This window comes from Corvus moneduloides, chromosome 7, assembly GCF_009650955.1.
Source record: "Corvus moneduloides isolate bCorMon1 chromosome 7, bCorMon1.pri, whole genome shotgun sequence".
Taxonomy (NCBI): Eukaryota; Metazoa; Chordata; class Aves; order Passeriformes; family Corvidae; genus Corvus; species Corvus moneduloides.
This window is the reverse complement of record NC_045482.1, coordinates 22989780-23014762: the sequence shown is the minus strand read 5'-3', so window position 1 is coordinate 23014762 and position 24983 is coordinate 22989780. Positions and strand designations below refer to the sequence as shown.

Sequence of the window (24983 nt, the reverse complement as noted above, 5' to 3'; positions counted from 1 at the left end):
ATGTTAAAACTCCACGTTTCAAATTTTTCTGAAAGGAAAAAAAAAGTAAAGATGAGATAAAGGAAAGAAATTAGCAGACAAGAAATGCAAGAGTGGTGGAAAGCACTAAGAAAACCAGATGCAAATTAAGAGAAAAGATTGGGATGACAACTGGAAAATAATATGAGGAAAAAATGAGAAAATGCATTTAAGAGTCTGCACATTGCCATAATAATACCAAAAGAATAGGGTGACACAGGAATGAGTGGGACACTGTTGTCTCCTCCCAGATATGAACATTTTTGACTTTTCACCAAACTTTTACATGATGCATTCAGACAATACAAAAGTCTTCCAAAAACTTTCTCTAGAAACAGACAAAATGAGAGAGGAGGGCAGCCAGGAGATGAGCAATTAGGAAGGAGACAAATGTAGTCACATCTTTGCCATTCTCCTGATCTTAGGCTACTCACTACTTTGTGTGATCTCTGTACATGACACGAAATGACACCTCAGAGAAACCTTTTTGTTGAAATTGGTGATTTTCAGTGTTTGTCTACAGATTTCCCAGCTGTGGTTAGGGAGCATCTCTTTCATGCTGGTGATTGTTGGCCATGCTCTGTACTGAAACACATTTTTAACCTACACAGATTGACATGACTTGGCCCTTAAAGTTGTGTGAAACTTTGATGTCATCATTGTGACTCTGGTATAAATGGAAGTCTCTGCAGGATGCCCACATTCAGCAGAATTTTTCTGGAATCAGTAGTGATATGATCTGAAACATACACAATTTTCATAGAATCACAGAATGGGTAAGGTTGGAAAGGACCATGTCTGGTCATCCTAGATCACATTGCACAGGATTGTGTTCAGACACTTCTTGGGTATCTCCAGTGAGGGATGCTCCACAGCTTCTCAGGGCAATCTGTTCCAGTGCCCAGCCACTGCACAGTAAAGAAGCTCATATTCATTTGCAGGTAGAACTCCCTGTGCATCAGTTTCTGCCCATTGTCCCAACATATTTATTGGTCCCAACATATTTGATGGCATAGTCCACAATACATTCTCCTTCTGTACAAGAGGGCTAACTGGCTTGCAGGGAAGTTTGAATCAAACCAGACAACAAAAACAAAACCGTACAAAACCACAGCACTTTCCTCCTGCCATTAAAGCATTTCTTAAAGTGATTATACTGTATGGATGGTGATATCTTTTCATGCAGATCAGGCATCAATCTGTTCTTAAACCACCCTCATATTAATAATATCTCAGTACTTTTACTAGCATGTTGCATAGTTTTATATCTTGCTATCTTGGATATCACCTTTCAGTTTGGGTTAGTTTTCCCTAGGAGGGGGGAAAAAAAAAAAAGAGTGTTGGGGCTTGGGGGGAGGTCACATCTTTGAGGCAGAGAAAGGAATTATCCTGTTACAAAAACTAACAAGAATTAAAAATTGGGAAGCAAATTCTAGGCTGAGAAACATTTACTTATTTGCATTTTTACCCCAAGCCTCACATTCAGTTCAAAAGAGCTAATGTTCTGAAGTTTTCCACAAGGGTTTTTTAAGAAATTTGAATAAAAGACCTGTAGGAGAGAAATGTTCTTCCATTACACCCTCCTGATGTGCATGCCTCTGCCACTGGTATGACTGTAATTCCTAGCCACACCAAAATCCCACACACCTTACAAAACAAACTTTTCCAGCTCCCAAGTGTGTTGCCCTCACTGGCCCCTTTATGGTCCATTACAAATGGCATCTGATTACTGTGCACAATTTTTTTCTTTTGTTACCTAGTGGAGATATCCCCCTTCCAAAATAATACTGAATCTATACAGTACACAGACAAGTTTGGGGTGCAAATGATCTTGTCTTAGGATACCTGACTTCTTTTTCATATTAGAAACATCAACAGAAAGAAAAGAGAAGAAAATGGATTCACTGTGAGGCCAGAGCTGACATTAATATTATTTGCTGGGCAGTATTACAGTAGTTACATCTTGACATTCAGTTCAAATTTCCTCAGGCAGGAATGTGAGATGAAGAACAGCTTTCACAGTTTTAGAACTGATTTGTTACTTAGATAGCATTAGGCAATTTTGTTTTGCACCTTGAGATATGTAGGGTTAACTTCCTTTTGCAATGAGTTCTATTAGCAAAAGCTTTATAGGAGGTTTCAGGCATAGGCATTACAAAATTGCACTTGTAGCCATAGCAAGATCTTCTGAAATTCCAATTAATATTTGAAAGGAAAAGTTTTGAATGTTTTATTTATTATTATAGGCTGTAAAATACATTGCAGGCAAATATCCTAAAACTTCCCTAAATAATCTAAAACAGTGTATCAGCTGGAAAGTCAGAATCCTTGCATATTTCTATTTAATTTCCTAATGTTTTTATTCTAGAATAACAGGAAGTATTAATTATATTATAAAAGTATTCTCATTAAAAATTCTAACACTTGAGAAGATAAAAAAGGCACCATTTTGTTCACAGTAGTAAAAGTGTAATTTACATGGAAAAAAAAAATTACATTCAGAATCACCCAACAGAGAAGGAAATTCAGTCAGGTGCAGAAAGTCAGAGAAACATTTCAGGTAACTGGGTAGAGCACACTCCCCTTTTCTTGGGCTCCTATTGCAGCCCAGGGGCTACCAGATTCCCACATTATCCTGGCACTGAAGTCAGGATGAGACCATAAGTTTCCTTGCCAAAAGGGGCACAGGGGCCTGCTGCCAGTCACTGCACATGCTGGGCATTAGATTCCTGTATTTATCCACCTACCAGAGAAAACTTCATGCCATAAAATCATGTAACACTATTGTTAGGGAAGGCAATACTCCACTTTGGAAGAATATTAGCAACTTCACCACTAACTCACATTGCAAAGCACTTGGGAAAAAAGAGAAAAAAGAAGTGCATCTGAGGAAACTGTTCTAAGGAAATTGTTTTCTCTGAACAGAAAGCATTTTGTGATGGAAAAATTTTACTTGTGGCCCATGAAACAATCTGTATTTTGCATTATTAATTGTTGGGTTTTGGTCAGGTACATGGTGAATGGCTGACTGGAAAGGACTTACTTCTGCTTTCCTGACCCTTTCTCCACATCAGTCTAGCACTGCCTGAATACTCGCAGGGATTCAGTTACTTCTGATCTGATCCTTTGATGGAACACACAGACCACAGCAGACAAAGGGGAGTTTGAAGGCACTTCTACACACGTCCATAGCTAGAACTGGCAAAGATAGCAGGCACAGGAGGGAAACAAAAAGCAAAAAAGCTGCCAACAGATGAGGATGTCTCACTGAAATCCTGGAATACAAGTTGAAATTTCTTCCATCTGTAATTCTTCCAGCAAAATAGTTGAAATGCCAACAAACACATTCCATAGTGCATTGAGGTGGTATCTGCACTGCAGGTGCAAGCCCACGGCCACCCTGGGGAGCAGCAGCAGTTCAGCAATAAGGATGAATCACAGAACCACAGAATATCTCAAGCTGGAAGGGATCCATAAAGATCACCAAGTCCAACTAGGTCTGGACAGATTAATTTAATCCACTTCTTCACTTTTCAGGAAAAGAAAGAGATTGCCATTGGTTCTCAAAAGGGCTCATTTACAACACTCATTTGCAACCTCTACTACTGTTGGAGTAGACGCAAAGTGAGACTGAACTTTTTCCAGACCGTATTTGAAATTCTATATGGTTTGACAGTGGAAAATTTCTACCAATTAATGTGTGAAACACCTCCTCTCTTCCTCTGCATAACTTTCACCATGCAGCTTCTGTCATGTCCACAAGACTATGACACCTTGAAACAGCTGTCTGGGTATGTTTTGGGAACTCATAAGCAGCAAGTTAGTTCCTTCCCCTTAGAACATGCTGGATTTCCAAGCTGACTTCCAAATAGCAGCCACAACTAGGACTCTCCTTCCATCTCTGTGCTATCTTACACAAAAGGCACTGTACAAACAGATGTTTGCCATTATACAAGATTTTGGCATGGAAAATGGTTACAGGTTAACAGATAAAATTCAGAAAGTTAGGAGAAAGACAAACTATTTAACTCATCCCTCTGTCTCTCTGGCAAGCAGGAGTTTAATACCTTGAGTTATGTGACTTTCTTCCTTACCAAAACGTGTCTCACCATAGCTTAATTCACAGGGTTATTACTATTCTGTCTCAGAAGAGAAAACAATTCCTTTGATACCTGAGTTTTTAATTCCTCTTCTGGAATTAAGAAAAAAAAAGAAGTGAAACCAGCAAAAATACCTTCCAACATAGCTCAAACCTTGCCTATACACTGTAATCATTCTAAGTGATTTAAAGGCAGGTGTTTCTTCCTCTGCTTAAAACCCATGAAATGGTATAAGCCACTTTCACCTTATATACCTTAAATCTCTTGAAATTATTTGCACTATTTTATGGAAATGATCAAAAGTCAGTGGGAAGTTCCCTAATTTTGGGCAGTAAGCCTCCATTAACATATCAACAACTGAATATAATGGTGTTTTTTTAAGTCTACACAATTTAGGAAAACAGCTTAATTTGAGTGTCTTCATATCTCCTGCAGGGTTCTCCTCAGTTAACAGAACCTTCAGCAGATCCTGAAAGATGCTGAAATTGCTCAGCATCTTCAGATTATGGGCAATGTCAGGGAATTCATAGGCTACTCAGTAATATCCATATTACTGAGGAAACCAGCAAGTCTTGTTTTTAGCAATGCAAGTCGTCAAGTTTCTATCAGTCTTTTCTCACCAAACACCTTTAGCTGTGTCTCCAGAAGTTCTCTACCAGAATGTAAAAATAGAAAGATGCAGAGCAAAGCTCTTGCAGAGTAACAGGCTGCTTTTTCCCAAAGAGCTCTTACAGCACTCACACGATAAGCTGACTCTAAGACATGGCATTTCTTATAAAAGTGATGGGAATGATCAACTGTTAGTATTTATTTCTGTGGAAAGAGGTGATCAGGCTTCCTACATAATGTGAAGTGCTCTACCATCATCTGAAAGAAATTAACAAAAACCTCCCTGTGCGTGAGGAATTGTTCCTAAATTGAGAGCAAGAAACTTGGCAAAATGCTAAGACATCTGTTTTCTGTTGCTCTGTGTAAGGTCAGAGTGAATAGATAGCCATTCAGAAACATGTGACTAGGCACTGCTCACAGCATGGAAGATCCTCTGGCTGATAGGGAAGGAATTAAATACTTGTCTGCCTTCATATAGATACTACTTCATAATTTACAATTGGCCAGTGTCTCACTGAAATATGTCTGTTTTAGCCACAGTTTTAACACTGTCTGACCACAGAATGTTAACAACACAATTCAGGGAAAAATCACTACCATAATCTTCACTTGTTCTCTAGAACTGCATATGATTAATCCACTAAACATTTAAATTTATTTTTACAGGCACATCTGTATTAAGAAGAGGAATTTAACTACAATAAGCATAGTGATCAATCTGACTATAGCTGCATGACTACATTCCTTTTTTATTCCTCAACGATTTTGCTTTCCCTTTGCCAGAAGGGCACAAAGGTACTCCCTGGGAGCACTGAATGAGCTTGCCACCGTTCATAAGAAGGCACCAGACCCTTGTCAGAACAAGCCACAGTACTACTTAGCAACTGAGGTAAGACTTCCGTGAGTTGAAGCTCTTTACTCAAGAGAAGTGGTTGTTAACTGTATTTAATGCACTTGCAGTTCCTGAAGTGATAGTCATTTGCCTCCCAGGTAAGCAAAATTTGGCTTACCTTCAATTTATCTTATAATGACTTTTAAGAACTTTTATGAATATAAGGAGAAAAAATTATTGTATTTATTTAAAATCTGCTAAAGTAGGATTTAATACTATTACCTACAAAAAGTAGTACAAACTAGGCAAAAAGAAAACTTTTCTTACAAGACAGTTGCTAAAAACTGCTGTAGAAATCTGCTTGAGTTAGCTCCAGTTTGCCTGTCATCTGTTCTTTGGCATTCAGAAGCCCAGATGCAGAATAAAAAAATTGCAACCTGCCTACCTTCTCCAGTTAGACTAAGTGCACTAGCTACCATGGTAACCTAAACTATTTTTCTTACTTTGCTCTGTAGAAATGAAAATTGATTTAATAATCCAGAAGGTTGTCACAGTGTAGACAAGTACTAAGAGCAATACATTACTGAACCTCAAAAAAGTTAGCCGTTTTTCATTTTTGCTAACTCAAAACCATGTTCTTATCAGCAACATAAAGGAAGAGCTGCCTTCAATACATTATACTTAATAGCTGTGGAAAAGCCTTGATTTCTGTTACACAGATGAGGACAAGCAGCTAAGCAGCTTTTCCCTCCCTAAGTTCACACTTTATATAGTGTGACAATTCATCTTTTCCAAATACACTTGGAAAAAAGTCACCAAGAGTAAGTTTAAAGTACAAAAACTTAGGAAAGAAAGATAAAGCTACCTGCATGTGGAGAGTACATCCCACTTCTGCCGTTGTAACCAGGAGTAAAAAGTATAAAGATTGCAAATTTGGATCATCTCTGCACTCCAGAGGATCAACATCAACTCAGACAATGGGCTCATATTCAACACAAGTGAAAACCCACCCCCATGTAACAAGTTTCAGAATTTGTTCTGATGCTTTGAGGGCCTGTAGACCACTCCAGAAAACACAAATTGTATCTTAAGAATGGTGGAAGTCAATATGTGATGAGAGAACATCCTTTACATTGTTATGCTGACACAATTCAAATAAGAAACAATTTTTAAGACAGCCCTAATTTTTTTCACAAGTTTAAAATATTTGAAAGTATTTAGTGGTATGTTAATATGACAGCCAATACAAATAAGCAGGACCACACTTCATTGTGTCAGCGGAAGTGAAGACTTTAAGGAGGAGGAAATTGTAACATTATGAATCTGAAGTCCTAAGTCCTAAAAATGTGCAGCTCTGGGGAAATCTTCGAATGGATAAACAGTGAGCCTTCCCACAAAAATGCACATTAGTACATAGAACAGCATTCCTTAGCTCAAATTAACAAGTCTCACTGACCACAGAAATCTTCCATGTCCATGGACTACTTTCAGGGCTTCTATTGTAAGTAGTATATGTTTTCTTAAGGTAACCTTATGCTTCCAAAGCAAAAAAAAAAAAATTAGGAAAACACGAACTGGAAAATAACAAATATCAATAGTTTAAGTTACAAATTATCTTGACTATCTTACAGCAAAGCTGTACATACAGAAGAACCAAAAATCTCAGAGAGAATAGGAGACATGAGAAGACAAGGTCTTCAACAACAAAGTCTGGAGAATCAGGGTCATTGAGTCCATCGCAGCTGTGTTGCACTTGGATGGCCAAATCATTTTAAAGAGAGGACACCACACTAATTTTAAACACATGGTTGAAGTTCAGTTGTGAGAATGTACTTTAATCCTTCTTGTGATGCCTGAAGTACATTGCAAGCTCTTTGCAAAAAGTGGTAATTCCTTATGTAGATCAGTTTCAGTAGATATACGCCTTTCACTATTATCTCAAAAATCTATCAACCTACCAGGAGATGGACAGCCTGGTTGTGCAAATGTCACTGCCATGACAGGAAAGGGAGTTGTTTAACACTCAGTGAAGTCTGAGCTGACTGTTGTTCTAGCTGGCTTGTGCACTTCTACATTGCTGTCAGTATAATACAGATATTCTCTTGCTGACTTTATCTGAGCTACAGACACAATGATTCTCTTCCTGTTTCAAGTTTGCTAGACAGAAAGATGAGAAGAACTGTGGGTTTTACTAACCATTCTTCTTTAGTAGCTCTTTTTTACCTTTTACATTTACACATTAGTTTACATCCAGAAAATAAGAATTAAAGTCAACTTTCAACCTGAAACAGTTGCTTCAGTAGCTACAGGTGAATTCAGTTAATACCATTTGATGGGACAGAACTTGGTGTAAGCAGTGACTTGAATGTTTTATGTAACCTCAAGGTCAAAAGCCTACGAGAATTTAGGTGTCTGATATGTCCATAGCATTTACACCTCACCACTTCTAAAACATCCTTACAGAGTCTCACTATTTTAAATCTCCATTCAAAACACCAAGACATAGTTGATTTTCTGTGTGCATCTATCTCCCTATACACAAAGCCACTTTCTGTCTGCTCTGAATAATGCAGAAACTTGGAGTTATCTCCCTTTTACCTGTGGGGTGGTGGGAAGTGAAGAGGGCTCTCAGAAGAATCACTCTGACAGCAACCATGACTTTTTTTACAAACAAAATGGTCAGAGCTTTTCAACTTCTCCAGCAACAGTGATGGAGAAGTTCTCCCCAGAACAGATTTGGCAGGATTTGGCCTGAAACCATATCTTGGGCTCTGGGCCTTCCCAGTCTGCTCAGCAGCAGCAAAACATAGCAAGTGGGATTTTTCTCAAGTCAGATCAACTTGGAAGCAGACTGCAAAATACAGCATGATTTTTACCCCGTGGATAGGAAAATCATATTAATAATAATAATAATAATAATAATAATGTAGTTCACTACTTATTATTTTAAAAAATAATATAATTGTAATTTGAAGTTATCTCTATGAAACAACAAAAATTTTAATGTATAAAAATCTGAACCACTTCCACTAAAGCAGGATTTGCAGGTGAACTTGCTGATGTAATTTTTAACTCCCCCAACTAGAGCTAAGCAGGACACTGCAAGAAGGTCTTTATGGCAGCCAGAGTCAGAACATGCTTCAGCAATAACATTTTCCTCCCCCTTCAGCTGCTGCGGGTCAGGAACCACATCTGGGGGGAGGCTGAGAGCACTGAGGAGCTGTGCTGCTCCTGACACACTGGGCACAGAGTAATTACAACACCTTCCCATGGATAAATCATGACAATAGGCATGGATTTCCTCTTTGAAACTGCAGCAGCTGCAGTGGTCAGTAAGGAAATCGATTGCCCAGCCAGCCAGGAAACTCCTCAAATCCTTCTCTGTGACACTAAGGCTCAAGCCTGAGCAGTGTCACTGCAGGACCACCACTCCATGGCACAGGTGATTGCATGCAAAAGGATAAAATAATAAATACACAAACTTTTATAGTGTCTTGCATGTGAAGGGTCTGATTTACTAATCTTGCCAAAACAACTGTGACCGGCCATTCCCAGTTTGGAGCATCTAAGTAGGGACAGGATTTTTCAGACAAAAGGAGAACACCATTGCCCAGGAAAAAAAAAAAAAAATCCAACAGCTCAAAATAGACAAAAATCAAAGCACTCAAACTCATAGTCACTAGTGACTGTTTGTTGCAGTACTGTTCATTGGGTTGGTTTTGGGGTTGGTCTTTTTAATAATTCAAACACTCTCTGTGTTAAGAAGCAGAACAAGTTTCACTGGAAGGCAAACCTCATAGTTACAGGTTTCCCACAGGTCACCATGCTTGACACAGGGTCAGAAAAATACCCCAAACTGTAGGATATTTTGGTGCACATTTCTTCATTAATGCTGACAAAAAGAAGTATTACCAATATTGCAACTGTCAGAGGAAATTAGTCAGAAATATATACTATGAAAAAAATTAAGAAACTATTAATTAGATTACTATAGTTAATTATTAGAGCTTCTCCATCTACTCAAGAAAAAAAATCAGACATCAAAGCTCATTAAGAAAATGAATTTACATTATTTCAAAATCTCTTTTCGCCCCACCTACCTAGATATCATATTCATAAGATGGCAGACAGAACTTTGAAAAATACAGGGTATATTTTAAAGTGATCACCTAGAACCTGAAGATTAAATAAAAGGCATTAAATTAAGCACACATAAAACCTTATAAAAGGAAAAAAACCCCAAGTATTTTCCAGTAAGCATGTATGTTTGTGTCATGGCTGTAATGAAACATGCATTAAGTATGAAGCATATGGTTTCCATTTTGTTGCCCTGGAATCCATCCAAAGACATTTATGTTGTTAGCTTAACTGTTCTCTTCAGCTGAGAAGCTGTGGAAAATATCTCATCTGAAAAAAATCTGTACCTAATGGATAACTATAAAAGATTTGCTAGATTTGCAGCTGACTACTTTCATAAAAACGCCTCTGAGATTACTAGAATTTAGGTTTTTTTAATTAGAACATAATTTTCAAACTAAAACTAAATTTGCTGTAAGAGGTACCAAAATTATATCAGCAGATCATGGTGGTAATACTTTCTTTGGTTAACAAATTTGTAGATGTGTTTATGGCTCTCTTTTGGAACCAGGCCATCTGACCCAACAAGAACGCATGACAATATCATTACTAATGTATCGTCTCCCTAATTTCATAAAAGAGCACTGCTCTGAAGATCACATTTGGCTAATAAGCTGGTTCAGAGGCAAGGTTCATTAAAAATTAGAGGAAAAGAAGATAGCTCTCATACTGTTATTTTTCAATAATTCTTGGGTTTGCCTTGATGCAGAAATAGGTCATCAAAGAGCTGGCTAAGACATCTATCATGAATGCTCAGATTCAAATTTTACTTATATTAGCAGAAAATATACTAGAAGGGCTGAAACAAAGTTCAAAGGTTAAATTTTGCCATGGTATACTTAAAAATTCATCCCTAAATTACAAGGCTTCTAACCTCAGTAACAATCTATGAAACCTTTCATACTTTTGTGCTGTAAACCAATTCATTAATCCTGCTGTAGATCTTACAAATGATTGATAAACTTCTCTTTGATGAAGCTGATGGAAAATACTAATATGAATAAATTGACAAATGCAACCAGATCAGTTTGGAGACTTTACAATATTATGCTTCTTTATTTCATTAGTTGAGATTATTTGGGATATGGCAGTCATAAGTCTCCATTTTATTACCTCAATAATCACGTGGCTTGAGCATTGTGCTCTCTGTAAAGGACTCTGCAACTGGAAAGTCCACACTGCCCTTGTTGTGCCAATGTACAAGCTTGCTCCCCTTCACAACCCATTGTAAAAATTAGCTGGTTAAGCTGGTTATTTTAACTCACCTTTGCCATCTGTGCTTGGACTCCACTGGCCTTTAAAGCAGAAACCGCCTTCTGAGCAGCTGCTGGGCTGTCAAAGTCAACAAAACCATAACCTGAAAGGGAAAGCATTACTTTGTTAACAAGACATCAACCAGCTTATAAACAAACACTTCACATCCAACAAGCATGCTACTGGCACAGTTATTTAAAACAATTTTCTTGTTGATGAAGAGGGACAATTTGAACTCAAGCTCTTCATGTAGTTCCACCCCCCCAAAAAAACCTAGCAAAGTTGAACCTTGAACTGTTGGAGATCTGCCCAAGTGGAACAAATCCATTTCCATGCCCACTCATTATAAGAATTTTGGCCAAATTGCTAACAAGCAGTATAGAGCTTTGCTTTGTATTATCTGGTATGTAACTTCTAACAGAGATTATTTCAGAGATCACCAAGTAAAGCATCATCTGCTAATTTTTCTGAAGTAAATTCTTATTCCAATTTGAATAAACAACAAATAAGTCTTTAAGTTACTTTTTGTTTATTCAAAACTGAGAGAGGAATTTCTCCCAATATATCTCCCCAACATATCTACCCAATTTTTGGTAAATTACTTATCTCACTGTATATAAATAAAGGACAGTTAAATTTAAAAGTGAGTGAAAACCCAGCTTTAGTGAAAGCAAATGATTTTTCCTATTACTGAAAGAAGAATGTGAAAAATTGTCCTGAAAGCATTTTCTATGCCATATAATGCAATCTTTAAGTATTAAAATAAACTCAATGCCATTTGAAACAAATTCCATATATTTACAATGACCTCTTTTCTTATTCTGAACAACAACACATAACTAAGGGATTCCAAGAAGTCCAAACAGCAATATACCTTGGCCTTAACAGACACTGACCTTACAGGCTGGGATTTTTAATCCAGCCTGGGAATTAGAGGCTCAAGGCTCACCAAAAGGCAGTCAGTTTGAAAGCTACTTCCACAAGATGTTATTGCAGCCCTCACTATGCATTTTTCAATCCCCTTCTTTTCCACTAATGAACTGCCCAAGTATTAAAATCCCTTTCCAGAGTTAAAGTCAGGGTAAAAGAAAACAAATGAGAAAACCAACAGTGTAATAACCTCTGGATGAGTAGAAAATGGAAATATTTCTTAAAAATATATTAGTATCCTCTTACAATATATCTATACCGATAAAAGGTTGTCTAATGTTATAACTGAATCAGCTTTAAAGCTCTTAACTTGGGAAAAACAACTCAAGCAGCCTTGTACATCAGTGCAAGCTTATTTATGCTGCCAAGAAGCTGAAGAAAGCAGCATATTGTTTTGTGTAACACGTGGTGGTGTGGATTGTTAAATCCTGACATGAAACAAAGTGAATTAGTTCATATGAAGTTTTGTGCTGCCAAGGCAAGACTAACTTCCATACCCCAGACTAGCTCTCCACACCCATGGCAGCCTGGGTTATCACCAACACACTGCAGGGTGTAATACAAAGTTACATACTGACACCAAGCATGCCATCAAAGCTGGCTTTGCCACCTTCCAGATGATACAGAAACTCAAGTGCTCCTTGTTCCAGTTAGTTTAAATCCCGTGGTGTGTTTTCTGGCAAAAGCCAGAGATGCTGTCAATCTTTTGGTTAAATTCCAGTTAGATATCTGCATTCTGCCTACTTATGCTCCCACTGCAATTTCAGTGACACACAGTGAGCTTCCCTGGAGCCTTACCTTGCAGTATATTATCACAACCAGCTTTTCATCAGTGAGATTTAAATTCTGTATTGAAAAAGTCATCTTAAATCTCTTAAAGAATTAATGTGAGAATTTCTGTATCACTGAAAGGACTACTGAACACTTGAGGAACTGACAGGATGGACAGACTAAATCAGTTAAGTGCAATCATAGGCATTAACTAATTCAAATAATTGAAAAGGGTATCTCCTCTTTCTTAGTCACAACGACATCTGTATACAAGCTAGGAAAAATTTTTCTAGAAATTTTGTATTCTGCAGTGCCTGTTTAATCTGCTTAAGATGGGGAGTTGAGAAGCTATGTCCCTGCACTGCTTCCAAGTTCTGCACAAAAGCTTTGTCTTAATTAATGATGAACTCTCCTCCCTCTGCCTATCAGCTTCCTGCTCATTCGTGGGCATTATGCTTATTAACACTGCTCAATCAGCTGTCTTAGTATTTCACTTTGCTTAGAAATTATCCTCTTAATTGTAAAAAAACGGAAGTCTGAAATCTGGTATTTCAGTGTCTGCTACCACACCTTCTCCCACCACAAACATGCTTGGATAGGAATCGCTGCAGTTGCAGTGAGTGATGAAAATCCATGAACTGATGTATCCAGCTTATCTAAAGGAGTTCAAATTTTTTTTTCCAGCGGCAATTACTTTGTTGAAAATGAACCCTCTCTTTGCTCCCAATACATTCAATCGAACATAACAAAACACAATTAGAGTACTGGAACGTGTAATTAAGTGCTGCTTAAAGCTACACTAATCAATGGAGCTCATTTCCACAATGTATAATTTTTTAAGATGCTCAGTATAGTTGAATGGTCATCTGCAAGCTTCCCTACTTTATCCAGGCAAAAGGGGAAAAGCTGCTTTTAACTCCATTTTTGTTTTTAAAATAGAGGGGAGCTGCCAGCCAGCACTGTGCATATCAGCTTCACTCTGGCTTGGCTGCGCCACCGCCACCGGCTGTCTGCCAGCTCCACTGGAGGCAAATGCGTTGAATACACCAACCACCAGCAAGAATAAAACCAGTTTAGGAATAAGAATGGGAAAAACCCCCAAGCCAAACCAACAAAGGTAAAAAGCACTTAAAATACAACTTTAATGTATTTTATAGAATCAGTTATGACTTTCAGGGGAATGCAGTATAAAGGAAAATATACATACCTTTGCATTTGTTTGTAGTCTTATCCAAAATAGCCTTCGTGGATACAATTTTCCCATACCTAAAATGTAGTACACATCCGTAAGGAAAATGAGAAAAGAACATCCTATTATAATAGACACACAAATCACTATATTTTATATCATAGTACCCTTTACTCTACGCAAAATGAAACAATATATAGATTATATAATTATGGAATGCAAACCCCTACACAGATGGAAAGGACAAAAAATATCAACAGTTTCAAGCACAACCTTGTTCTATTTGCCCTATATTCTCAGTGGCACAACAGAATCACAGGGCAAGCCAGAAAAACAGCGCTTTATAGAAAAGAATTCAATGCAGTTAAAATCTTGGTATGCATAAGAGATCATGTTTTAGACATAAGCTGGGACTCTCTCAGTATATAGATGAGTTAAAGCAGACCAGTTGCCTTGTCAGTGCTAGGCTTGCTAGCTAGCACAGTATGGAAAGAGAAAAAAAAGAAGAGCAAACCCCAGCAAAACCCCAACTGACAGACACAAAAATATTACCTCTGACTTAATATTACTCTGTTCTGGAAAGTGACAAGTGCAAGATTTATGAAAACTGATCAACAAAGGTGGCAAAAATTTCTGCACATTTCTGTAAATATAAACAATTTCAACTAAAACAAAAACATCCCTCAGGAAAGTTAGAATTTTCTTATTGCCAGTTTCTCAGCTTCTCAGTACCTGATAAGCCAAGTCTGCTATGCAGCCCGAATGTGAGCACACAGAGATCTGAGCAACTAAGCTTGGGAAACAGGAGGACAGCAATCCCAGCTATAAGAACAATTGCTGTTCCTGAAGCACTCTGCAAAGTTTATCAGAATTAGGTATTTTAATCATATTTAGAGTAGAATTTATTGCTGCTGGTGAAAACTTGCAATTTCGCTTGGAATAAAAATCCCACTTTTAATTTAAAAGCAGCAATTCTCCTGGCCTGCATCAACAGTGGGACTGGAAATGCAGCAAAGGTTTCCCAAGCTCCTTCCCCTCTGTTTGCTTGTCAACTACACTTGTTAGGATGCCCTCAGCACAGAAGAAAGAAATGATGCAACAGGAGTTTGCTTTCACTTGAGAATGTAATGTAACTTATTACACTAACAGAAGTATCTATGCACTGGCTGCTGAGAGGCTCTTTATCACTGTACAGGAACCCAAAATGAACTGAGAATTATGAGAAATGTTATCAGTATATGAAAGGGGAATTGAGGAAAAATGAGCTTTTGCCATCTTATCTGCTAAATAAAATTTCAACAGTGACTATAATTTCAAAAAGATATTATGTCAAAAGTCAACTAACTCCATTTCTGCAGTAGGTGTACTAGTCTTAAAAATTCTTCAAAATATATTAGAAGCCTAATAAATTAAGCTTAGTTTGTTACAAGTATTCAAATAAATGTTCACTTGCAAAGTGATAGTTATTCAAAGACAAAGCCTATTTACAAAGTACTTTCCCCACAGAGCATTCAAATACACGTTTCAATGTAGTTATCACTCTTTGTGACCAGTTTCAAGACCCTACTGTTTATGCAATGAGTTATTGGATGGCTTCAAATAGTTGCAAGGGGGTAAACCCGGGACACAAGCCATGAGGTGGTGGCTTCCTTATTTTATCTGAAACTGTGATCATCTACACTGATATAAAATAGAACTATCCATCTATAGCCTAAAAACATACAAGCATCAATGAAAATCAGTGCATACTTAAATTTACCATGTTAGAAGCTGTAATAAAGCAATAGAAACTGTGTGTAATAGTTGGAGCAAATACTTCCTTACTAGTGCCACTTATTTTCCAAATACGTCACTCCATTCAGAAAGCTTTATAGTCCCTAACTCAAAACTTCTCTCATTTTCTCCAGTATTTTTCTGAGTGCAGAGTAAAGGCACATGCTGTGAGAGAGACAAACTGCTCAGGGTGCTTGCACCCAGCATGACATTTGACAGCCAGCATTCTCCATATCCTATCAGCTTCACTAAGCTTCTTAGAGTGAAGAGCTACATAGCCTTTTGTGGGAAAAAAATCCCTGAAGGATGATCTTGTCTCTGCTACTGTTTCAGTTCTTGAGAGCATAGAAAGTGGTGGTGGTGAAGAACTCCAGCCTTGGGTATTTATGTACACACAGTAACCCGGCCAGCTGGATCCGGGCTGGCTTGGACTGCTCTGGCCCACAGCGCTGATGCTCACGAGCCCATGAATGGGTGTCTGCACATCTGTTCTTTACAGAAACTTGATGGACCACCTTCCACTGTGCAAGATGGCTTAGTGATTTATTGTACTGTCCTAGATAGCACGGCTCCTGTGAAGAACCAGCCACCATGGAAAGCTGCCAAGAAATTTCAGCAGTGTGAGTCAAGGAACAAACTGGGAACCAGTATAACAATAGCAGCAATTGCCAGGATTTCTCCTACAATTTTCCCTCCCATGTGTGAGTTGTTCTCCACTCATGCCATGAGACACAAAGCAGTTTACCTGCTCTGAGCCTGGCCAGCAGGATGCACCCCCTCCTTGTTCCCAGCATGTGCTCTGATACCAGGGGAATTACTATAGCAGTTTCTCCCAAGTGCTTCCTTCAAATTATGACCATCGCAAAAACTTTACTTCCCCATGAATTCTACAGTCCTTATACTCTGCTTTTAACACAAGCTCCTGTCTCCAACTGCTCATTTGTTGGGTGCAACTGCAATCAATACCCTGCAGAAATCAATGAGCTATGAAACACACCGGCCAGGATGTAAACTCGTACGTACTGCCTGCCTACAAAAAGGATTACAGCAAGCAAGAGAAAATTTGTATTCCAAAGATGCCTATGATGTTAGGCCTTGCCTGAAGATCCTAATTCCTCTCAAAGCTTATAGACATCTAGTTGTCTTAGGCACTTGGTGAGGCTTCTCTCCTGCTCCACAGCCTCACTGCATGCTTGGTGAGATTTCATACCTACAGCAGAGCGCTATTCCCATGGCTGGCAGAATTGCTTCTACAGCGACTGGCGATTGCTCATTCCCTCTCAGCTGAAACAGTTTTTTAAAACATGCTTTCTTTTAAGTTAAGTACCAGTCTTAAGAAATAACTGCTAATCTGGCTGATGACAAGCAACTAGATATTTCTTATTAAGTGGGTTATTTTTCTCCCAAAAATAGCATCAAATTTGTGTTCAGCAGCAATAGAGAGTTCTTTTTTTTTTTCCTTTTGAGTGGTATTAACACATTCTTCAGTCTGAATTATCTTTGGAGATGGAAAGATGTTTTCAGCTTTGTATCTGTTTTCTATACAGCACTCATACCAATATCAACTCACACACTGAGAAAGAGAGGGCTTAAGTAAGAGGCAGGTAAATAATTGCCAGGGTGCACTGGGTATGGGATTAACAGGGGTGTGCTCAGCTGCCTGTGACCCAGTGTACCAGATATGGTTATAGGACAGAACACCAATACAAACATCTATCTGCACAGGACATAAAGAAGAAACATGTTCAAAACCAAGCTAGGAAGAAAAGCAGTGCAGCTGCTTCATAGGATAATGTTCACTACTGCTCATTACATACTCCTAGTGCAGAAATGAAAAAATAAGCCTCACCTGCTCATGCTGCCCCAAAATCTACTGCCAGGCAACATGAATGTCAAACACTGCAGTATAGCTTTGTCTTAGATGCCTTTGAAGTGGAAGACTTGAAGCGAAGCATTACCACATAATATTTTTAGTCATATTGTTCAGCAACATGGTCAAAACCAGTGCAAACAATCATCCCGACAGATTCACTGCAAATAGCTAGGGATACATTTGATATTTAAAACATCTCTGAAGTCTAATTTTGGCAACCTCCATGACGTTGAAAGAGAAGGGTCCTTAGAAAACTAAGTACATGAATCAACCTGAACCACTACTTATGTTTCTCCCTTTGTACATCTGGTAGTATAACGAACATATGTAGAAATGTGAGGGTGGTAAGACGCCATCACGAGCATGACAAAGAATGAGGAATGAAGTAGCTTGAAGTCTCTGCCCCAAGTGCTGTTTTGAGTGTTGAAAGAACTTATCTGTGTGTGCATTAGGGGAGGTACAGCAAGAACAGGCAGCAAGAGGCTTGGTAAGGTTTGTCTGGAATGAATTGTTCAAATCTTTGTCCACAACATAATGTAATATACCTCATACCACCAAGCTTCCCTTTGCAGTACTTTCAACCTGTCTTCCAGCTTTTGCTGTGAAGGATTTCTCTACCACAAGATGTTGACTTGGACAGAAATACGCCAGAAGGACCTCTGCTATCATGGAAAGTCCTCACCTTTTATTGCTGCTTAGGTCCTCCATCCTGAACTGTCCAGAACTTTGTATTGAACATGAACAGTGATCTCCCTTTGCCCAAGAGCATTCCAGTTGTAAAAAGAACATTCCTAGGGATCCTGCTGTTACAGTTTGCATTACTGTAGTGCCGTCAAAACTCCTCTGATATGCAGAAACAATGCTGCATATCTTCTGTGTTTATTCTAGATTAATTTTTACATCTTAGCGTCTTATCACTGCCCTTCATGGAATGCTCTTATTTTTACAGTCCAGAATCATGTGGTAAAACCAGACATGGATTTCGTAACTTGTAAGTGGCTCCAAGTACATGAATTCACTTTAAGGTGGAATTGTGAAAGGAAAGAGAACCTGGCTGAACACAAAATTTTCTGGTAGGGAGCCAATATTCTCACCAGGAGACTCAAAGACTGGAGGAAGCACAACAAACAGGCAGATCCAGCAAGGAAGGTCACATGGGAGACCAGACCAATTAATCCTAAAATATAATGCAGCTGCTGAAGAGATCCACATCAAAATAAATTGTAATTTTGACTAGGGTAAATAACTAAAAGAAAATGCATAAAGCAAATACTTCCAAAGCAATTCCTATATATTAATTGTAACACTAAAAAGAAAAAGCAGGTGGGCCTGCTTAGTCTGTAATTCAGCTTTAAAAATAAAAGAGACAACAAGAAAAACAAGAAAAATTTTTCGTATTCAGGATTGCCTTATTCACCACACAACATGTCAGTGGGTACCTTGTACGTACTCTAAATGCAGCAAATTCCAGTTGAAAGGAAATCTTTCAGTATGACCTTAAATAAATGCACACAACCAACACTGACTTCTGCAAATCAGTGATGTGCAACTTTTAAGGTAAGATCCTCACCTCCCCAAACACAGAGTATTCTGTTTCGAACACTATGACTCAAAACATTTATGTGCAACCAATGGTCTTCCTAGCCAGGACCACACCACCATCTATCTTGCCTGTGGAGTGGGTGGAAGCTGCTCCATTCATCTCAGTTGAGACCTGAAGAGGAAAAGCCCTAACAGCTCATGGGAAGGCTTAATCTCTGCTGGAGTTCCCAGTTCCACTGTAACACCTGGTGCAAAAGGAGCAAAGAAAATTCCTTGGGTCTGAGAAAAAGTCAAGGGAGTTGTCAGCAAGAGCTGACTTGGTACAGCTTGCTCCTGTTCCTCACTGATCTTCCCATGTTCAGGGCATTTCTAAGCCAACAGCACAGCCAAGGGAACATAATCAGCGCCATCAATCTTTTCTCCTGGATCCAAAAACCAAGCACAAAAAGTTTTATCTGGCTCCCATACTTCCCTATCTCTGCTGCATTTTGGGAAAGTCGTGTACTGAACCTTAAGTTCTTGCTCCCTTTTAAGCTTGGACAAACACAGGGAGTTTTTGTTTCTCTATGTATCAAATTTTTAATTTTCCAGTAAGGGGAATTTCAGAAAATAAATGTCAATACAACACTGCCAGTCCTTGTGATAGCCTACTCTGATCCCACTCTTTAGTTTTGGGTAAACATTTCTTACAAAAACTTGATAAAGAAATGTATTCAATCCAGAAGAATACTGAGTTTGGAGAACAGAATCAAACCATATGGTTTCCATTTTTAAATTCTTCTTCACCACATCTATGCCCTAGTGCAGAAGGAAACATTGCTGAGAACATTTTGTCCGTATTTTGTTTTCTGTTGTTGGAAGACACACTGTTCTTTGAGAAATTCTTTGGAGTAACTCAGTTGCTTCATGGCCATCACGCACCTAAAGGTTTTCTACCAGAACATAGTAGGTGTATCTACCACCAAAAGCTGGACCAATCATTCTAAGTGCTTAATTAAACATTACATAAAAAGTTGCAGTTATTCTATTTTTTTTTCCCCAATTAATGGGTATGGATAATCTAGCTTAGTATGAGTTCTGTTTTGAAATTGTTATAGATTTGGCTATTTATTTGGTTTAGTAAAGTCTCCTTTCCTAGTATCAGATATTCAAGCACTGGGTTAACTGAGATATGCCCTGTTTCAGGCTTTAGACCATATTTTTCACTATATGCAAACCAGAACTTATTTGTGTACCTAAATTAAAGTGTTATTTTGATGACATGCTGTTAAATGATCAAGTGGTTTTGACATAAAGCTAGTTCCTTCCTTTCTTACTAATTGTCCCTTTGGCACTTTGGTACTTCAGAAGAAAGATGGTACTTTCAAAATATCCAAGTAGTTCTCATTGTCATTTGTTATTATTTTAATTGGGAGATAAAGAATAGCTCCAAATAAATTAGAATTTATTATTATAAAAGCCAACTACTGTTTTGTTTTTTTTTTTTTTACAAAATTACAAAAATTACAGTTTCCTTATTAATGTAAATACTTTTGAGACCTGTGTGCTAAAAAATAAAAAGTAAAATTAAAAAAAAAAAAAAGATCCCCCAACTAAAATACCCAAAATACCCTAGGCTCCACAGAACCTTGGCTTTACTGTCATATCAATATTCTTATATACTGCTGTAAACTCTTCATTAAGATCAGCAAAGCTTTCTTCACAAGCTATGTTTAATTCTTCTTTTAAATACTTCTTTTAGTATATTTCTGTTTCAATAAGAATCAGTGTATGTCATCATCATTACCAATGCAATTACCAACATCACCACAGTGCAAACTACTATTATTTTGGTACAAATATTTTTCTTCAGGCTCAGTAGGTTACAATTCCATATTTCCCTGAGAACTAACCAAAAGCAGCAAAACCAGATGCAAGCCCAGATATTCTCTCATCTCTTGCAGTTGTCTGTCCTTAGAGGAGCAGATGCTTTGCACAATGGACATACACAATTTAGTAAAGTGTGAGCAAATGCCTTCTAAGTTTCTTGGACAATATTCATTTCAACAGATAAACTGTTTTATGAATAGGTATTTGGTTTGTAGTGTACAGGCTCTACACAAATGTAAATGCTCCTTAGATATAAAAATAATCAGGAATTCAAAATCCTAATGGACAGTGAATTGACACATAAAAAAAGATTTTGGAAAGTATTATTTTTCAGCTACCTAATTTGTTTTTTCCAAGAGTAGTTATTTCCTGATCCAGACAAAGATAAGCTGTGGGGAGAGGGAAGACATGTTTTTAGAATCAGGAAATGTTTGCTTCCTTCTGCTCTTGCTTTGTAAAGATGTGAATAACCTCTATCCATTCCTCAGAAGCTGACTGAAATTCAAGGGGAAAGAGTCCCGTTAGCATTCCAAAGCTATTTTTATTACATTTTCCAAAGGTTTTCCAATTAGTATGCTCCTTTTTGCATGACAAATTGATTATCCTAAAAGCAAGACCCACTGCACAATGTCCTTTCATTCAGCACAGCTGAGGAAGACTTTAGGTTTTAATGTCTCTGGGCATTTTAAACATTTCAGAAATATTTCAGCTGACACTAAAGTAGCTTTCCCAGTGTGGCTTTCTGGAGCCTTAATGAACAGACTTCCAAGAACTGCCTGCAGAGGTGTTTTCTCTGTCAATCTTAAATCAACGAAAATGTAAGGGCATGTTTATCTAGTTTTACTTCATAACATTAAGAATGTTGCAGTATGTGAAAAAGCAGTTTTTCTTCAGTACTATGATGACACAGTCATGGAGGGGAAAATATTAAAAAGAATCCATTAAGTATGAACACACACAACCCCCCCTCCCAGCAAAATGCTTTTGGAGTTGGAAGGGAAGGCTCTCATATTATGCCCTGTCAGGCATCAAGAAGAATTCAACTGATGCTACTTTGAGAAAAAACACAACAGCTGTAGAATCGATTTAATAAGAGATTTTAAAATGTAAGTATAAAAATCTTTACATTAGGGTTTTTGAGGGCTTTTTTTGTTAATTTAAAAGAAAGAAAAAGGCAAATACCGAAGGATGAACCTGTAACTTCTCTGACAAGTCTATCACTATCTGTAGCCTCAGTTGCTCCACTGAGGATGTGAATTCAGATACTTGGCAGAGCTATGATTAATAATCACCTCTCTTCAGGGAAAGATTTTTGTCAAAGCCCTGAATCTTGGCCTATCCTCACTCAGCTGCAAAATGATTTTTACTACTGAACATACGGCCTTTAACTTCCATTTAATCTTCCATAGGCTAACAAGAGAATACTGCTCAATGTTATGGTAGGGAGAGACAACAGCTCCAGACACTGAAAAAGGTGAGGGCAATAGCAGCTGAAGTGGCAGAGTTGACCTCTTGCCCTGCACCAGAGATCAGCTTTCATATTTCATAGACACCTAAAGATTCTCATCAACCTAATGACTCTTATGAAAGTCAGAATATGAACATGCTGGTCCTAAATTTGTTGACTGCATAGCTGTTTTAACTGGAGACACATGCTGTGAAGAAAAATGGAATTTCAAGCAACAAATTGTGAAAACCGATCCTGTTCAGTGCCTCTTGCCGCCTCTGCCCCTGTAGTAACCCAACCTGACTTCTGACAAGCTGAGGTGATTTCGCATAATCTCTGAACCATCTGCTAGGCTATCTGTCAGTTCAGTAGCCTTGTTACTTTACAGTTTATAGGTTAAGCAGGATAAATAACCTATCAGAAACACAAACAGATTTGCCTCTTTGACACACTTTGAAGTGCAAATATTGTCTAAGTAATCATAGCTTGCTTAGTCCTAAACTGAAGAAAAAGAACATAAAAATCAAACAAACGTCTGTTATTTCAGAAAAGGAAATTGTCTGTCATCATCTTTACAGTTTATGAAATCTAGAGCTCAGCAAAACTAAACTGATTTTTCCTAACTAATTTTTGCCTACACTTTTAAGAGATTTTTCTCTTTACCCATTTAAAAACACACATATGAAGTATTTTTAAATGCGTAAACTATGAAGAGTGAAGGTTTTCAAACATCTGTTTGCAGGGACACAAATGCTGGTTGACATTAAAAGTGCTGTTTCCTGCCAATGATCTATTGAGTTTGTTAACCAATGAGAGTGAACGACCACTCTGGTTTTCCTTATAAATTACGTGGCATTGTTCTTTTGAGAAAAATATTTAAATATTAAGTGATGTGTGCAAATTAGAATGGTTTAGAAACTAATTAGCTACTATTCTGCTTCTAATATAGAATATTATAATTTATATGAAGTGCTCTTCCACTGAAAGCATTACAGAAAGTTTTACCACGAGACACAGAAGAGAGGATCCTTTGTACGAAAATAGTTTGCAGATTTTCAGATAGTCACAAACAATAAATCTCACAATTATTATAAATTATCATAAAACAACTAACATGTATTAAGTTGATCCAAACAAGAAGTTGCCAGTAAATGCTACAACATCAGAAAAATCAAGGAATCTGCCTCTCAAAAAAAAAAAAAAAAAAAAAAAAAAATTAATTTAAAAGATACTCAGAATTCTTCGCTAACTCGCTTTTTAGTACTACCACCACTCTCATTTAAGAAAATACAGGATAATCTACATTTCTACATACGAGAACCCGAGGCAGTGGCCAGGGCTAGGGGCAGGGGAAAAAGGGGGGATACAGCACTGCACTTGTGATAGAAGGCATCTGAGTGCCTTTAGGGCATCTTAGATTTGCTCTTCATTTTCTGGTAGTTACTGTGCCTTGTTTTGTCCTTTTCCATAAACGAGAGATGGGGAGGCAGCTTAAAGTGCAGAGGAAAGAGTAAATTTTCAGTATTTTATATTATAATCAGGAGGGAGTATTTCTGAGGGTAATGTTTTCTTCTGCTCACTAGTCTCTGTTCCAAACTTCTGCTTTGTTCAGGGGTAGAGAATTTGCAGAAATTTTAATTTTTCCTCAGGAATTGTGCTGGATTTGTATTTGGATCTGGGTCATTGGTGTTCTGCCTTCTTCAGGATCCAATACTTTTCTTCTGTTCATGCTTGTGCCAAAGATATTTGACAGCTCTTGAGTTCAACTTCTTCAGTGGTAGAGGAAGTGTGAGGCTGTTTCTCTCAAGTTGCTTTCCCCTAGTGGTAGAGGTCAGCATTTAGCTATGACAGTTCTCCTTTATTTTTTTGGCAGGCAGTTCTCTGACATTCCTGTTGCTGAGATCATCCTCACTAGGCTTTCAGAAGAACATCTGACTGGGGCTCAAATTCTTCGCTTTCTGCTGTTCTGACCATATAGTATGTTAAGGAAAGGTTTTGGTCCTTGCCATTAATAATTAATTTGTTTCTAGATACCTTTTGTTAACTCAAAGATCTGTTACTTTGTGATTTCTTCCTTTCATTGTGATTTGGTTTCTCGTTAAGAGTGTGGATTCTTTTAATCCCAAAGATAATTTAAGGGAATAAAAGTATCATTAAATTACTGCAGTCTGAGTCATACTTGGTCTGTGAGTTTAGTTCCCTGGCCTTCCCACACAGCGTTTCCGATATGCAGTGAGCTGAGGGTGTGCAGGAAAGACTTTAGAGTGACCTAGATACTATTTAACTCCTTACTCGGGGGTGGCTCTCTGACACTGGATGTAGCCATTGCCTCTTTGCATTCTCAGTCCTTTCCTATGTGATAATTGTATTCATTACATTTCCTTGCCTCTGAGTGGTTTTCATGTGAAGTGTTTTAAGGCTTCTATTTGAATTGTTTTAAGCATCTTGTTTAGTTAAATTGATTGGAAAAATTAGAAAACTAACTATTTTAAAGTCTGAAATGTAGGCATTGAGATTGATCCTCAGATAGAAGTTATGGCTTCTTTCCTGTAGTACTTTATAACTTCTAGGAGAAATTTTGTTCTGCTGCCCTCTTGCAGGCAAAGAAATAGTCATCTCAGGCTCTCTGAAATGAAAAG

At 37.9% G+C, this 24983-nt stretch overlaps 1 protein-coding gene across 4 annotated transcripts in view; it reads right to left on the bottom strand.

Moving 5' to 3' along the window:
• The window catches only part of RBMS1 (RNA binding motif single stranded interacting protein 1), a 147397-nt gene that overhangs the window by 29451 nt on the left and 92963 nt on the right, over nucleotides 1-24983 (bottom strand). For all 4 annotated transcript variants that reach the window (XM_032115271.1, XM_032115269.1, XM_032115272.1 and 1 more), the window contains exons 3-4: nucleotides 13859-13917; nucleotides 10962-11053 (exon numbers count right to left, since the gene is read on the bottom strand). In XM_032115271.1, the coding sequence (XP_031971162.1) occupies nucleotides 10962-11053; nucleotides 13859-13917 (151 nt within the window). The remainder of the gene's footprint in view (nucleotides 1-10961; nucleotides 11054-13858; nucleotides 13918-24983) is intronic.